Source organism: Pinus tabuliformis, chromosome 2_1, assembly GCF_031772625.1.
Source record: "Pinus tabuliformis cultivar Carrire ecotype Pingquan chromosome 2_1, CPIR1, whole genome shotgun sequence".
Taxonomy (NCBI): Eukaryota; Viridiplantae; Streptophyta; class Pinopsida; order Pinales; family Pinaceae; genus Pinus; species Pinus tabuliformis.
This window is the reverse complement of record NC_142299.1, coordinates 107,967,638-107,984,960: the sequence shown is the minus strand read 5'-3', so window position 1 is coordinate 107,984,960 and position 17,323 is coordinate 107,967,638. Positions and strand designations below refer to the sequence as shown.

At 38.0% G+C, this 17,323-nt stretch overlaps 1 protein-coding gene across 1 annotated transcript; it reads right to left on the bottom strand.

Annotated features, from left to right (window-relative positions):
• Nucleotides 1–15,607: 15,607 nt before the first annotated feature.
• On the bottom strand, nucleotides 15,608–16,768 carry LOC149199022 (UPF0496 protein At4g34320-like). Its single transcript, XM_089400431.1, has 3 exons — nucleotides 16,765–16,768; nucleotides 16,276–16,677; nucleotides 15,608–16,154 (listed from the first exon to the last, which is right to left on the bottom strand). The coding sequence occupies exons 1-3, from the start codon at nucleotides 16,766–16,768 to the stop codon at nucleotides 15,667–15,669; spliced, it is 894 nt and encodes a 297-aa protein (XP_089256557.1). The 3' UTR covers nucleotides 15,608–15,666.
• Nucleotides 16,769–17,323: the final 555 nt, after the last annotated feature.

Below are 17,323 nucleotides of genomic sequence, written 5' to 3'. Positions count from 1 at the left end.
TGACAGGTTGAATTGGTGTGGCATTTCATAGGGTAATGAAATTTTTGCTAAGGATGCTTATTTATACATCTTTACTCATCCCCATCTTGATCCCCTCTTTACTTGGCTGGCTTGGATGTGGAAAATGTGTCACTTGGTTGGATTTCCATAAGTGTTGGCATTATATGACAATTGTTGTCCTTGATGGAAAATCACACAGATGACATATCATAGTGCAGCAAGGATTTGATGATCAGACTACAAGAATGAAGAGAAAATATATATACGCAGGTTCATTGTGACCGATCCGCGTATACACGCAGGTTAATCGTTGAAAAGACGCGTATGCGTATACATGCACTCTCATGCAAGAGAAGGCGTGTACATTGAGTTTTGGTCCATGGTAGTTGGTCCTTGGTATTTGAACCTATGGTTTTGACCATAGTATCTCATCAGATGTGTTGATCCCAAGTATTGGGTCCATGGTATTGGTTTGTTATGGTTTTGTACCATGGTATTGAGCAAGGCCTAAGACTATAAAAGGAGAAGAAGACCATTAGGAAAGAGGATCGAAAAAGTCTTGAATATCTGATGAAGTATGAGATCCAGTATGCAGGCTATGGGTTGATGATGCATTGCTTGATCTAAGCTAAGGAGGGATCTCACCGGTTGATGGAGAACAAGATCTAAGGATAGATTGGGATCAAATGGTTTGAAATGAACTATCTCTATATGATTGATTGCGTTTATTCTAGATCTATACACTGACGCATGTAATGATCTGAACTGGGTATAACTTAAGTTTGAAATCGCTATGAGTCATGATTGAGTATTTATAGATCTGTACGCGGGTTGGCTTTGGTGAAAGCGTGTATGTACGCGGGTTTGATTCATCGCAGTAGTGTATGCATTATGAAATGTGATATTTGAAGTTATAGATGAGTCTGATTGTTATTGCAGAGTTCTGTTGTCTACTCTATGTTCTGGTGACTATGTTGTTGACAAGGTTTCGGTGTTTCAGTGATTCAGAAATTGATGATACTAGTATTGATTGTTTTGTGCTTCAATGATATTTATGGGTCCAGTATGAAAATTTGATGAAACGTGGCCTTCAGATTATAGTGTTGTGCTTCAGGAGTATCCAATCTGAAACTGTATGAAATGTGGTCCCTGGAGGGTGAAAGGAGATTGTAGGCCGGCGCCTACGTACAAGTACATCAGCTAGTACAAGAGCAAAGGGGGTGGCAACTCCCTTCTAGTAGCAGTTAGAGAACAAGTGAAGATTGGAGCATTCAGTAGGCATGCACCTATGTTCTAGTAAATGAATCAGCTAGTACAAGAGCTAAGGGGGTTGTAGCTCCCATCCAGGAGAGTCTGAAAATGAGATAGGGTTGTAGCCCTCTGCAGGTTGTAGCCTGTGTACTGGTATAAGACTGCACCAGTACAAAAGATTGTAAAATGAAGTTTCTTATTAAAGGAAGATAGAGACGACTTGCAGCAGGTGGTTTTCACCCACATTGGGTTTCCACCTTATATCATGGTGTTCATGTGTGCTTCTTGCGTGTGATGATCTGTTCTGTTTTACTGCCCCTGCTTACTGTTCATATGGTTAATGAAGTTCATTCTGATGCACTAACTAAAGATCAACATTTAGTGGATTAACTGAATCATAAGTATTCTGGATAGACGCTAGTTGCATTAGACACAGTTGCGTATACACGCAGGTTCCATTAACTGAAGTAGCGTATATGTATCTAAGTATGGAAATGAAAAATTTTGATTGATTTGATAATACTGATTCACCCCCCCCCCCCTCCTCAGTATTATTTCCAACAATTAGTATCAGAGCAGGTCCTTTGGTAGAAGCTTGATCGCTTGAAGGAGATCCGTGGAACTATGGGAAAGAAGCTTAAGAATAAAGAACCTAAGAAGAAGAAGGCATCTTAGAAGAACTATGACAGTGGGTGTATTGATTGGGGAATATGTGGAAGAAGCACTTCAGATTCAGAATCATTTCAGGATGAAGATGAACTATCAGGTATGAATTTGCTATCCTCTGATGTTCCAGCTATCTTTCCATTTGAAGGTGATGTAAGTGATAACGAAACAACTGAATGTGCTCTTATGGGTGAGAAAGAAGGATATCAAATAGAGGAAGAATTTAAAAGGCTAATGGACAAAATTAGAGATCAAGAAGATCTATTGAACATAAAGGATGGTGCCTTCAAAGAAGTAGCTACCAGACTAAAGGCTCAACAAGAGGAAAGAAGAAAGGTAAGGAAGTTATTCAAAGACAAATATCAAAAGTTGCAGGATGAAGCAACATCACTAAGAAATGAAGTCAATGAAAAGAGCATAACAATCAAGAAACTCAGAGATAGATCCAGTTATTATGAAAGGCTTCAAGCTACGATCCTCTCACTAAAAGAAGATCTTGAAGAATTAAAGAAGCAGAATACAGATCTACTCCAAGCTATTGAAAAACAGGAAAAAGAAGTTATCAGCTTAAAATCTCAGCTGGAATGTGCCTTCAGAATTCATCAAATGCAGTAGGATCCAAATGAAGAACAAGAAAAGGAGATTCTAAAACTAAGGCAACAAATGGAAGAAGGAAGAAAGTCTAAAGAAATTTTGAAGAAGAAATGTCTGGAAAAGGAAGAACAACTTCAGATTGAGGTAAATATCTTAAAATGTAAATTAGAAGAAAAGGATAAACTGTTACGATTTCAAGATAGTACTAAAGCCTTGGATGATAATCTTAGTAGTCAAAGGTCTCCTGCTATCAAGACTGGTCTTGGTTTTAATGAATCTATTGAAGGTGCATCTAGTTCACAAGGTGAGGCAAGGAACTCTAAAGAGAAATCTAAAATGATCAACAAGGAGATGAGAGAGATGAGAGGTCAACCCCATCAACAATCAAGGAAAGAGATTCTTCAAAGAAAATCTTTTACTCCTAACTATGGAAGTAATAGTCGACCATTTATGAATAATATTGAATGTTATGAATGTCATAATCTTGGACATGTTGCAGCTAGATGCAGAAGAAGAATGGTTCAAGATCATCACACAGAAAGATCATCACGTCCCAGGTACTTTAATGGATATTGCTTTGCTTGCAATATGTTTGGTCACAAAATTATTGATTGCTATAGAAGGAATATGAAACATGTAAGATGTTATGCATGCAACAAGCTTGGAGATACAGCAAAGGAATGCAGAAACAAAGTACGGGCACCATACCAAAAGAAGAAAACATCATCACGCTTGAAGATATGGAAGAAGAAGGAAGTACAGTCAGAAAGATGTGGCAAAACAAAATATAATCAGACACAACACAGCACAGACATAATGGACTTAGGGGGAGGTGAAAGTGTAAAACTTCAGTGTCCTGAATCTCATACGCAAGTTTCTTAAAGGGAAGTCGTGTATATACGTGAGTTAGAAACTTCACAGTTGCGTATATGTCAGTCTGAGGAAAAGCAGTGGGGACATGCTCAGAAAAAGGGTCTAATATGATTCAGTCCATTATTTTCTCTATTGGTTAATAGTTACAGTTCGCTGAGGATGTGTGGAAATGTCTTGATACTTGTAATATGTTTAGAATTGTTTTGATCCTAACTTGATGCTTATTTATGATTTATGCATGATCAGATCTAACAAGTAAACAGATGGCCCAGGTTGAGGGGGAGCATATGCCTTTAATAATGCATTGTTGGCATTATGGTTAATAGTCCTTGGTGATGATGCTTATCTTGCTATGATGTGGTTATGAGTTGTCCATGATAAAATCTCATATGATTCTTTGGGTTACATAGTTGATGTTCAGATCATATTTGTGGATTGATTCTTAGATGGTGCATATATGATGCTTACATGGTGATCTTCATAAGGATAATGAGAAGTACAAAGCTTGAATACACAACTTCATTACTTGATGATGAGTCACTCATATGTTGTTGTCATCATATGCATAAAGTAGTTCTTGGTGCTCGTATGGATGACGATTGTTGAAGTTGATGATATAAATAAGCCTTGACAAAAGATCTTGAGCTCAAGATACATAGCGCTGGATACATGAATGATTACTCAAAGTTGCATTATTGGAGACATGATGATGATTAGTTCTTAGGTTGATACTTACATATTTTGATTGATGTAGATATTCCCAAGTGATGATACATGGATGACCGTGTTGATAAGATGGCTATGGTTTTTTACACATATGATATAATATGAATGATTTTATGATGATGAGTTGATATCTATATGTAGACATATCTTGTCATAGGACATTTACAGGTTGCTGATCTGGAAATAGTTGTATGCGAGTTTAATAAGAAGTATCTGCGTATATATGCCTGTTTATGTGGAGACAGACGCATATATGTTAATTTGAAGGAAATCAGTGCGCGAAACTCAGAATGGGAAGAGTCTGATATGGGCCTGACAGAAACCATCTGGCACAGATGGAACAGGTACAGAGGGAGAACATGATTGTTGGTCTAGATGTTGTTGAAAGATGCTTATGGAGCAGATCATACATTATGTATGATAGTTGCTAATGACTATCATGGTCTTATTTAGATGTTTGGTCTCATGTAAAGGTCATATCAAGACTCATGATGTAATAATGTGTCTCTATCTATTGTAGTCACTTGATGAAATCTCTTCTGGTCACATGATGTAATGATGAAATATTTCAGTCATGTATTTCTTTTATTATCAAGGTCATGTAACGGCCTATGTTGGTTTCCCCACTATGCCTGGGATGGATGATGTAATGTTCTTGTTTTATCATGTGTAAACTTTTGATGTATCCCCACTTGGTTGGGTGGATGAATTAATATTGGTATATCCCCACTAGGATGGGAGATGGATGTATGTATGAGTCTTTGGTGATAGGAAGGTCATTTATGATAGAGTCATGTTCTTTCCTGTAGAACATCTTTTTGCAGACCTTGCTTACAGTCAGGGGGAGCATGAACATCACATTTCAGCAGAGCAGAGACTTCAGCATGTACTCAAAGGGAGCATGGATAGATTAGTACACCTTGGCATATACAAAGGGGGAGCTCATTCAGAAATTTCAGCAAGTACTATTCTAAATTAGTTATAAATTGTAATATATAGTTGAGAAAATTATTAAGTGGGGATAAGAATAAGTCTTTCATAAAAATAGTTGTTAGGAGATAATATTAGATCACAATAAAGTTTTAAGGGGTTGAGAATAAGTTATAAGTATTAATAAAATAGTTATATAGTTTTAAATAATAATTTGGTAATAGGATTTAGCTCCAACATATTAAAACAAATAAGTTAAAGAGAGATTAAGAGAAAGTTTCAAAATATAAATCCTAAAAAATTAGAAAGGAAATATTTAATATTTTAAATCTAGTTATATATTATTTAATATTCTAAATTAGTTATAAATTCTATTTAATATTCTATATTTAGTTATAAATTGGTTGTTAGGAGCATAAATAATAGTAATATATAGTTAAGCAAATTAATAAGCGGATAAGAATAAGCTCTTAATAAAAATAGTTGTTAGGAGATAATATTAGATCATAATAAAGTTTTAAGGGGGTTGAGAATAAATTATAAGTATTAATAAAATGGTTATATAATTTTAAATAATAATCGGGTAATAAGGTTTAGTTCCAACTTATTAAAACTAAGAGGGTAAAGAGAGGTTAAGAGAAGCTTTGAGAATATTTTACAAGCCCGATTGAAATTATTTACTACTATAAATTTTAGTTATAAATTAACATTTAGGAGAACAAGTAATATATATCATTAATAATACTCCATAAATTAATAAGGGGGTTAAGAATAAGTTATAAAAATAATGGTTAAGAGTTTATAAATAATATTAAAATGTTAATAAGGTTTAGATCCAAAATAATATATACTATAAAGAGTAAGGTAAAGAGAGGTTAAGAGTAGGATTCAAAATATTGTATCTTGATGAAATAATTAGGAGCACAATAATATATTATAAAGGGGTCACAAAATGAATTAAAACAAAGAAAAATGCATAATATAAGTTATAAATATATAAAGAAAATGAGAGGAGATGATTTACTTTAATATAAAGTACTAAGTAGCTTGAAAATTTATTAAAATTAATCTAACAAATAATAAGATAAAAATATATAAATAGCAGGAGGAGGGAAAAAAAAAAATCTTATGATTAAGATTTTCATTCAGATTTTGAAATTGAAAATTCAAATTTTACTACCTTCCTTCATTTATAAAAAAATATAGGGTTTGTAACTATCTCAAGCTTATATTTGGAGAATTTCCTAATCTTAGTGAAACCAATCTTAGGAGAATTATTTTGTTTGCAAATTTTGAACTTAGGTCTTGTTTATTGCTTGCAAAAAGGGTATAGGAGAAGATGCACATTCCTAAAGAATGCTTTGTGCTCATTCATAAATGACTACGAGTTTAGGATTAGACATTCCTTAGTGAATACAACATTTCCAAGGGATTTTTTTTGATAGATTTTTCTCTGGCGGAGATGAGGGCTTTTCAACTTGAGAGGAAGCTCTTCAGAACTAGGGTTTTGAACAGGGGGTGACAGGAACGAGCTGGTAAACAATGGAGGGGCTTGGAGGAGGGAGCTTCACTCCCTCCTACCGTAACATGGTTTCAAATAGAAGTGAAGAGGCGAGTCTGAAAAATTCTCGGAAAACAACGGAGACAGAGACAAAGGCAATGGGCACTCACAAGTCAGGCAACAGCATTTCCCATGAAATGGAAGAGACCCACAAGGAAACTAGGAGGGAAATGAATCCTAGTAACAACAGTCAAAGAACTGAGAAGATGTCTGTGACAAGACCCTGCAAGCCCAATGCCAATATTAAACCCCGGGTGGTCTTAAATGATCCTGCACTATAGGTACACAAAGATCACATGGCGACTTATGCGATCATTTTTAAGTTCATGGGCATATGGCCCACGGAGAAAGCGATGAACACATGGATAAGAAACAATTGGAAACCAAAGGGAGAAATAAATCTACATCTTGGCTCCAAGGGTTTCTTCACAATGGTTTTCACTAACCTGGAGGACAAAGAGAGGGTTTTCGAAGGAGGACCCTACTTCTATGCTACTGCAGGTCTTTACATGTGACCTTAGGTGATGAACTTTGTTCCGGAGCAAGAAACATTCACATCGGTCCCAATATGGATTAGATTATACTACTTACCTTTAGATTATTGGATGCCAGAATCTTTAAAAGCTATAGGTAACAAATTAGGGCATTTTATAAAGATATCGGAGAACTCTGCGAGGGAAATATACCTCCTTTTCTCACATATGTGTAGAGATGGAATTATCAAGAGCACTCCCGAATGAAGTCATCCTAGAAGTTTATGATGAGGAATGGGTACAGGCAGTTGACTATGAACACATCCCATTCAGATGCCTTAAATGTCATGAACATGGACACCTCTTTAGAGACTACCCACTAAACAAAAAGGAGGAACACTCAAAAACCAACAGAGGAAAAGACCCTCAAGGTTTCACCAAAGTGGGAGGCAAAGGGAAAGGAGGGACAAAAAAGTCTCAAAAGAAATCTAGTGAAAGCAAGTTACCAAGTCACAATAGTTTTGAAATTTTAGAAGAAGAAGGAGAAGAAAATGGAATGCACAAGAACCCAGAGGACTATCAAAGAGAGAAGGAAAAAGAGGACAGCATGGAAATCATATAGGAACACAATGAACAAAAGGGGGACCCACCGAGCACTATGGAACTTGGAAGGGACCATGAGATGACCCCAAGCAAAGTAGGCATGGAGGACCAATACCTACAGGAGATCCTTGAGAAGGAGAACCTTGAACTAGAAAAAACTTTAGAGCAGGGAATCAATAAAGGTATTGACTCTCTACCACAAGAGGAGTTTGATAGAGTACAAAAACTATTCCTCAACAGGTCTCACACAAAGGCTGTAGGAGTCAGAAGGAGCCACAACAGCCAGGAGAACAAAGGGGTTAAATCAATGGGGATAATATCAAGACACTCCAAAAAAAAACCAGGCAAGAAAAGAGGAAGGAAGAGACAGAATGAACTACTGATAGAGTATGGAAAAGTCATGATTAATTCAAGTAAGAGGAAAGATCTCACCAGTTACTCCTTCACAAACCCATCATTATGAAGCTTATAGCCTGGAACATTAGAGGACTAGGGAGTAAAAGAAAACAAAGAAATCTCAGTAATATAATAAAAGAAGAAAAGCCAGATATGGTGTTTATACAGGAAACAAAATGCTCAGTAGATAAAATTAGAGATAAGGATAGCAAATGGCTAATTAAGTATGAGTATCTAGAAGTCACAGAATATAAATCAGCTGGATGAATTCTCACTCTATGGAATCCTCAAAAATTTGGGATCCTGGATGTTGAGGCATCTAGAAACCACCTTTCATTAGCTATCCAACCTGTGGGGGACAAGGATTGTTACATGATCACTAATGTCTATGGTCCTCAACTACTGGAAGATAAACTTAGGCTCCTCACCTCTCTGGAGGAACTGAGAGAAAGACACCCTGCAATGCCCTGGATTCTTGGGGGGGGGGGGGGGGGGGGACTTCAATATGATCAAATCTCTCACAAAGAAAAAAGGAGGAACCAAAACACTTGGTAGCGACTCAATAGCCTTCCAAAACTTCCTTAACAATATGAGACTGGTGGATATGGATAAAATAAATGGCATTTTCACATGGAACAACAAAAGAGGGGGAACCTTTCAAGTAGCATCAAGATTAGATAGATTCATAATCTCGGAGGATCTCCTTCTCACCGGTCGTATCATGAAAGCTTTCATACTCCCTTTTGGAGGCTCGGACCACTGGCCTATCCAACTGGAAGCTTCCTTTATTGGAACCCCGAGGAACAGACCCTTCAGGTTTGAAAATGTCTGGCTCACTCACCATGATTTCATCACTAACATTGGAAATTGGTGGATTGAAGAAATACCCACCCAAGGTACAAAAATATTCCTCCTGCATCATAGACTCAAACACATCAAGAGAAAGCTTAAAGAATGTAACAAAAGAGAGTTTGGCAACATCTTTAAAGCCAAAGGACCAGTGGAGAAGAAATTACAAGAAATTAACCAAATTCTCATCACAGAAGGCTTCACAGAGGAAAGGAAAATGCAAGCGGACTCACTTCAACAAGAATGGGATAACAGATGCTAGCAGCACGAAATATTTTGGAGGCAAAAATCCAGAGTGCAATGGATTAAGGAAGGGGAGAGAAACACTAGGTTCTTCCACAAGTCTACCATGGCACACAGGGCTCATAACAGGGTCAAAAAACTTATAGATCCCCAAGGGATAGAATAATATACTCATAATGAAATGGAAGTTGTACTGGTTCAACATTTTCAAAGTATTACAGAGAAGACCATGGATGACAGATCTCAATTCACTAAAGTATTTACTCAGCATATTCCAAAACTGGTAACGAGGGAAGACAATTATAATCTGAATAGGCCAGTGAAAGAGGGAGAAGTCAATGAAGTAAGCAACGAGATGCATAATGGGAAAGCTCTGAGCCCAGATGGTTTCAAAGTTGACTTCTTAAAAACATGCTGGGAAATAGTCAAACATGACATTCTGGATGTTGTGGAGGACTCGAGAAAATTTAAAATTGTTCTGAGAGCGCTTAATGAATCCTTCATTGCCTTAATCCATAAATAGGAAAAGGTTGTTACTCCAGATAGATTCAAACCCATAGCTTTATGCAACGTGGTGTTCAAACTCATCTCCAAAGTAATTGCGAATAGACTCAAACCCCTTCTTCCAACAATTGTGTTGGAGGAATAGACTGGATATGTGGAAGGCACGAAAATTCTCAATAATATCATTCAATCTCATGAAGTGGTGCATTCCCTTAAGACCAATAAGCAAGCAGGCATGATAATACAGCTGGACATAGTGAAAGCTTATGATAAAATAAGTTGGTCTTACATCAGGGAAGTTCTTAAAGCATATGGCTTTCACTACAACTGGATAAGATGGGTCATGGCTCTTGTTACCACTGCCAGTTGTTATATTATTCTTAATGGCCCCCCTTCCAAAACCTTCAGGTCATCGAGAGGTCTCAGGCAAGGTGATCCTCTCTCCCCTTTCCTCTTCATTCTCATGATGGAAGGATTGGGCAGAGCAATCACTTCAGCCAAGGAGGAAGGAAGAATCCAGGGACTTAGACTCACTCAGAATGGGGATACTCTGACCCATCAACAATTTGTGGACGACACTATGCTGTAGGGCACACCCACAGTCAAGGAAGCCAAAGCTTTCAAACAAATCCTGCATGAGTTTGCACTGGCTGCTAGTACTGAGGTAAGCCTCACAAAATATAAAGTTTTCTTTTTCAATACTGATATTTCAATTCAAAGAAATCTCTCCAGAATCCTAGGATTTCAAAAAGAGTTTTTTCCTTCAAAATATTTGGGAATTCCCCTCAGAGACAAACTGCTGAGAAAGGACATCTGGGAGTCTGTAACGAACACATTGAAGGATAAATTCAGCAAGTGGAGAAGCAGATCCTTAAATTTAGCAGGGAGGCTAGTCCTCACTAAGGCAGTACTTCAAACGATCCCAATCTACATGTTATCAGCGCTTCCGGCGGCAACAGGAGTCTTACAACAAATTAGGAATATTCAAAGTTATTTCTTTGGGGTAAAGGGGAAGAGAATAAAAAATGTGCTCTGGTAGCTTGGGAAAAGGTCTACAAGCCCAAATCCCATGGTGGTTTGGGTCTCCAGGACCCAGATACTCTAAGAAACGTTTTGGGGGAAAAACTTTGGTGGAGATGGCTAAAGGAATTAAGAAACCCCTGGGCTAAACTCTGGAAACAAAATATGCTATGGATTGGCAAGAAATGGACCACATAAGAATGACAGGACACATCAGAGGTTCTCATATTTGGAACAAGGCTTGGGAGAATAGAGCTCTAGTTCAGAAACACGGTTTCTAGGAGATCAAAAATGGAAATATTGCCTGGTTTTGGGAGGACAACTGGCAGTAGGAAAATAACCTGGGTAGGGAGAAACTAGATATCATCCAAAATGACACCATCAAAAAAGGAATGAAAAAGGTAAGTGACTATTGGGATCAGTCAAGGGACAATGGTAAATGGAGAATTTGCAAGCTACCAGATTATAGTGATGAGACCCTGTTGAAGACCCAAGCTAAAGCTCTGGAATCCATTCTGTAAAAGAGACAAATTTTGACCTCAACCTCGAATGATCTACTAAGATGCGGTAGCAATAACGAGGGTATCTTCAACCTCAAAGAAGCCAAAAGAATAGCCACGAGACTTAACTTCCCAAGCACTGACAAGACTTGGAAAGACCTATGGAACAACCCACACTAGACAAAGATCAAACTGTTCAGGTGGCTGGTTCAGCACGAAAAGATTCTGACTTGGGAGAATCTTAGAAAGAGAGGCTTTGCTAGTCCATCAAGATGCCAATTATGTGGCATGCAGGGAGAAACTATCAATCATCTTCTCAACCTCTGCTCCTTCACCTCAATCTTATGGAATTGGGTAGCAGATATCTTCAAGGAAACAGACAAGAATGAGAATGACATCAATGGTACTTTGAAGAACTGGAGAAAGGACTTCTTGAACAATGAGACAGTAAATACAGCCTAGGCTCTAATTCCAGGATTCTTGATCTAGAATGTTTGGAAAGAACGTAACAACAGGATCTTCAAAGACAAATCCGGCTCAACTAAAACCATCACAACACAATTCCTAAAATAGCTCAAAGAAACTGTAAATGCCCTTTGGAAGCATTCTCTTGAAAAGCCCCCGAGTCACCGAGATGCTCAAATTCTGGAACTGTTGGGACTACAGTCACACGTCCCTAAGGGCTTAAACAAGGCAGCAAAGCACATTTCAGAAGGAAAGGCTTTCTGGCAACTCCCTTCACATGGCTTTTTAAAATTCAATATAGAATTTGCCTCAAAAAGTAACCCTGGGGATGCTGGTTATGGAGGAGTCATCAGAGATGAAGAGGGCAACATTAAAGTCATCTTTCATAGTCTCCTGGGGAGGGCCACCAACAATATGGCTAAACTCCTGGCCATGGAGCAATGCTTGGAAATTCTGATAAAGTACAATTTACATAATACTATCATCGAGGCTGACTCAGAATTAATCATTAATTCGGACAAGCAGCTAGGCTCAAGTACTACACCAGACAAAATCTCGAGACATTGGAGACTTTTGCAAGCCTATCAACGAATTCAATTGCACCTAAGAATTCTAAGAACTCTCAGTTTTGTTCATGTGTGTAGAGATGCCAACAGAGTAGCGGACTAGCTAGCCAATGAAGGGGTGAGATGCACAAGAGGCAACAGGTGCTGCTTGTGGGAGTCGATACCCACAGGTCAACCGCGGGAGGGCTGTTACACTCTGGCCGACGCAGATAAGGAGCAGTATCAACATAGGCAGGGTATCTAACAGTTAACCTTTCATCAATGGACGACAAGGGTTTCATAGGAAATCATCTTGAGATTGGTTATACTTGGGTCTCGCAGAAAAACACCATAGATAGCCAGCTCATTGGTGCTGCTCAGAGCTCGGTTAGTGAGTGGGCAGCTAGAATTTTGTGTCAATCCATCCTAACAGGTGGCTCAGATGATTGGATGGTAGCAGGTGTAGAGTTTCTGCGGTTTCGTGTTATCGGGTGGCAAAGCAGTTTTCGGGTTATCGGGCGCCCTCAAAACCCAAAGTGGTTTCCCAGAAATGTATGCGATGCCACTCAGTGGTCAACACGTGGCACTCGGAGGAGAGAGAATACCACCCACATCAGGCAGGTATTCCTCCTGCTTCTTCTCTGCCCGATATTTCCCTCAATCGTTGGATCATGGATCTGCAGATCAACGACTTAGGTTCGAGGAACAGGTTTGTGGGTCCGAGTGATCATCGGGCGAGGTATTCCCCCTGCTTCTTCTTCGCCTGATATCTCCCTCAGCTGTTGGATCTTGGAGCTACAGATCAATGGCTTAGGTTCGATGAGCAGGTTAGTGGGTCCGGGTGAACCCCAGCGGACCCGAAATCTTTTTGATAAGGTCTCTATTCCCCTCTTGGGGTGTGTTTATCGATCTGTCAGGTTCTCATTTTGTTTTGCTCTCGGGTGGTGGAGGCCGTGAGTTTGGTTTTTTTGTAGGCCCTAGGCTATTTTTCTCGAGATGTTGTCTTTCTTCCCTAAGCCAGAAGATTTGCTTTCTTTTTCAGCCCACTTCCTCCTCAGGTGCAATGTATTTTATGTAACATATTTTTAGTGATAAGATAATAGAAGGAAGGACTCTTTCTTTAGCAAAAAAAAGAATACAACATTTCCAAGGATGCTATGATAATTCAATGTGGAGCCAAAAAAGGAGGTGCATCCACCTCATCCCCAACAAGATTATTTAAATATGTTCTCAAACCAAGGTCTCCTTCCCCAAATCCTAAAGATCTCTCAAGATCTATATTTGTGGTGGAGAAATTAATTGAAACCCCCTCTCTTGAGGTGAAAATATTGCATTTTCTTACTTCACTCCAAATTATGAACATAAAGCACTTATCTATAATTACAATGGTTTGTGGCCTTCTTCATGAGCTCTCTGTGGTAATTTCTACTCAAAATGATTTTTAATTGTTATTTTTCAAGATTTAGAGGATCAACAAAGGTTCTTTGATGAGTGACTTTGATTTTGCCACAGTTCTGGTCTCTTCCTTCAACCCTAGTTTCTGGATTTTATCCTCTATGTATGTCAAATCTTGCAACTTGAGTATGGGTGAGGTTTCCCAACTTTCCCATCCATTTGACACATCAAAATATCTTAGAAGATTTGGGAAATCCATTACGCTGCTTCATCAAGATTGATTCATAAATTATTATGAAAATAATTCACACATTTATTTGCATTTGTGTCGAAGTGAACCTCAGTAAATAAAATCCTCCTTAAATTGGGAAATAGGGTTTATTCCAAACCGGTTGATTATGAAAATATGACTTTTCATTTTAGATCTTGCAACCAACCCGGACACCCACAAAATGTTTGCCCATATTCACAAGGAACCCCTTCACACCTTGAAGCCAAGAAGAAAAGTCCTCGGTGGCAAGATCCAAAAGGACCCAATTGTTCTAATTCCACTATGGCTCAAAATTTAGGTAATTCTCATAATCAAAAGACTCCTTATACACACACTACTCCTCGAGACCTAGCTCAGTATCATAATATGTCATGATATGCTAGCTCAACCATTAGAGAGGAAGCTCAACCATCCGGGGAAAAAGCTGAACCATCAATTAGTACGACGACACAAAATTCAGCCATAATTTTGGCATCTACAAAGTATGGGCAAAAACATGCTCACAAATCAAAACATTCAAATAGTGACAAAGAGCCAACAAATATTCTAGAGCACTCCACAATGGAAACATCTCAAAGAAAAAGAGTAATTATCTCAAAACCTTAGAAAAAGAAACACAAGAAATACAAACCAATGTAAAACTTAACTAATGTAAAACTTGGAGCTTAAGTTCAAAATATATATATATATATTGTTGTGTAGAATGACTAAAGAAAAATTAATGTACTGTGATATATATAGAATTAATAGACTTACTCTCTATATATCAATAAATATAGATATATATTAAACTTACCTTTATCTTATTTACATCAATTTTTATATTTTAAAATATTTTATCCACATTTTCATTTATATATTTTTTAATATAAATTTCATTCATATTTTATTTATTCCCTTCATTTTATTATTAAATATATAACATATAAAGATACTCCACTTTTTATATTCATTTCATTTATATTTTTTCCCCCGGTTTATTAATACATTTTATTAATATATTTTAAAGTTTTAATATTAAATTTTGAAACTAAAGAGTTATACACTCCTGAAAATATTAGTACATTCAATAAATTGAATAATTAATAGTTATGTGAATGCAGTGGAAGAATCATAATATTTTAGTAAAAACCAGCAAATATCAAACTGTTGTAGAACAAACCTGGCGAAAGAATGTCGATAGATTGGTACACTCAATGCAATGTTTGAGCACTTTTATCAACGGGTTTTATTGGCCAGATGAACAACTTTGAATGTTCACGTCCGTCAACCAAATTTTCTTTCACTTTAAGAATTGCCAACTTCGAGTCACCCATCTTTATTAGTCCCTGCCATCTGGCATCCGGCAGGGACTATTGTAATCGTTCAATGCCGACTTAGCATTAGTTCAATGCTTTCTCCATCTGTTATACGGCGGTTATACTAAAGTCGTGTGAGGTTTTATGTGCACATAACCAAAGTCGCATTCCGGCTTAACCTTTCTCATCTTATTTGTTCTCATCTTATTTGGCCTCTTCCCGAGGCGGAAGAGGTGTGAGGTTTTATGTGCACATAACCAAAGTCGCATTCCGGCTTAACCTTTCTCATCTTATTTGGCCTCTTCCGCCTCCTTTCTCATCTTATTTGGCCTCTTCCCGAGGCGGAAGAGGCCTGACCATGGGTTATATTGGTTTTAAGGCTGCTGCGTTTTGGCTAACCGTAAAAGGGCTTGTTTTAATGTTAACATTAGTTTTGAAACATTAAATGTTGTTGGTAAACAGGTTTGGTTATTTCATAAAGTATATGCTATGGTTGCATGGTATTAACAGGTGTTGTCGTGTTGTTGCAGGGTATTAACAGCTGGAACCGCGGCAGCTATGGCAGCTGCAACATGAGGGGAAATAACCACAGAGCATATCAGAACTGTAGCAAAGGTCGCCACAAATATGATATTAGAAACCTTTCTCCAAGCCCTAACGTTCCTCAGTTTCTTGTCGAGCTTTTTCCTCTGCAGCTGAAGCTTCTCTAGCATGTGTGTGTGCCTTCTGTAAACAGAATCGAAATGCTTAAAGAAATCTTCAGAGAACGGGCTACCAGCAGTCTTAAAGTTCGACAGTTCTTCCTGCATTTTCTTGCACTGGCTAGAGTTGAATGGGAACGCCGCGTATTTGAAGAATAATGGCGTGGAAGGTGCCTTTGAGCCATTATTGCGCGTAAAGAAGCTTTCGTCTAATGCTATCTTGCCTTCTAGAGGTTCGGCTTTGGCAGCCGGATATGATCTCTCTAGGTGCGTTTTCAGTGCCATCTTATCTTCACATTGTCTCTTGCGTTTGTTTATTTTGACCCTCTAAACTTGCTGGTCACTTCTGTCTTATTCTTGCAGTGCGACTTCTTGTGTGGTGCCCGCCCGAGGGAAGGCCCTGGTGCCCACAGATTTGTCCATTGCCATACCCGAAGGCACTTATGCTCGAATAGGTAACGTTTTGCCCTAAAATGGGCTTTGCCATTCTTGTATTTTTGGTGAACTTAAATGTTTGGCAGTGGATTTGAATAAACAGCTGGTTGTTCCTAGCCTTTCTGAGACAGTTCTCCAGCACAGTGCAGAAATCCAGGGTTTGTAAACTATTTTCGAAATACTCTTCTACCAGTTCAAACAAATCCCGGTTGTTCCATATGTCCTCCTTGTATTCCAATAAGACCTTAACGACCTGGGTTTCTATGGACACACAGCGTACCTCAACGCCATTTGCCAGAGCATGAATAGTGCGCCCATTTCGTGCTTGGAGCACATCATCAAAGTTCTTCACATCTGGGTCGACTTTACAGGTTTCCTCTTAGGCCTGGATTTTCCATGTCTTGTAACAAATGTTTTATATTTTTTATCTTCGAAATTCCTATTCCTATTCTTTAGGGTTTTTACCCATCAAACCTTAGTACCGCTATCACTCTAGTTTTCTGTAGCACTGTATTATTACTTTGATTCTGTAATCTCTAAGCATAGAATTATTGTTTTTGGTTATAGTCCAAGATTTTTGACTCGGTTCCATTTGGGCTTTTTCCCTTGGACAGATTTCATTTGGGCTTTTTCCCTTGGACAGATTGAAATCGTGTCACCGTAGATGACTGCTTCAGGTAATACCAGTAAGTATATTCTTGTTTTTTTTGATCTGGATTTTAAATTTCTGAGTAAAACCCTCTTCCTTTCTCTGTTATTTCAATTGGTATCTAGGTAGGAGTTAATTCATTATAAGGGTTTATTTTAGCTGTACCCTACACTCTCAGTTTAATTATGAAGACATACGACCACTGTGTTAAGATTATTGACCCATACTTTCTTTATTTAATATTGGGATTCTCCATGTCTTGTAACAAATGTTTTATATTTTTTATCTTCGAAATTCCTATTCCTATTCTTTAGGGTTTTTACCAGCAGTTCCAGACGCAACAGTGGCATAGGCAGCATCATTAGCAGCCGCAGC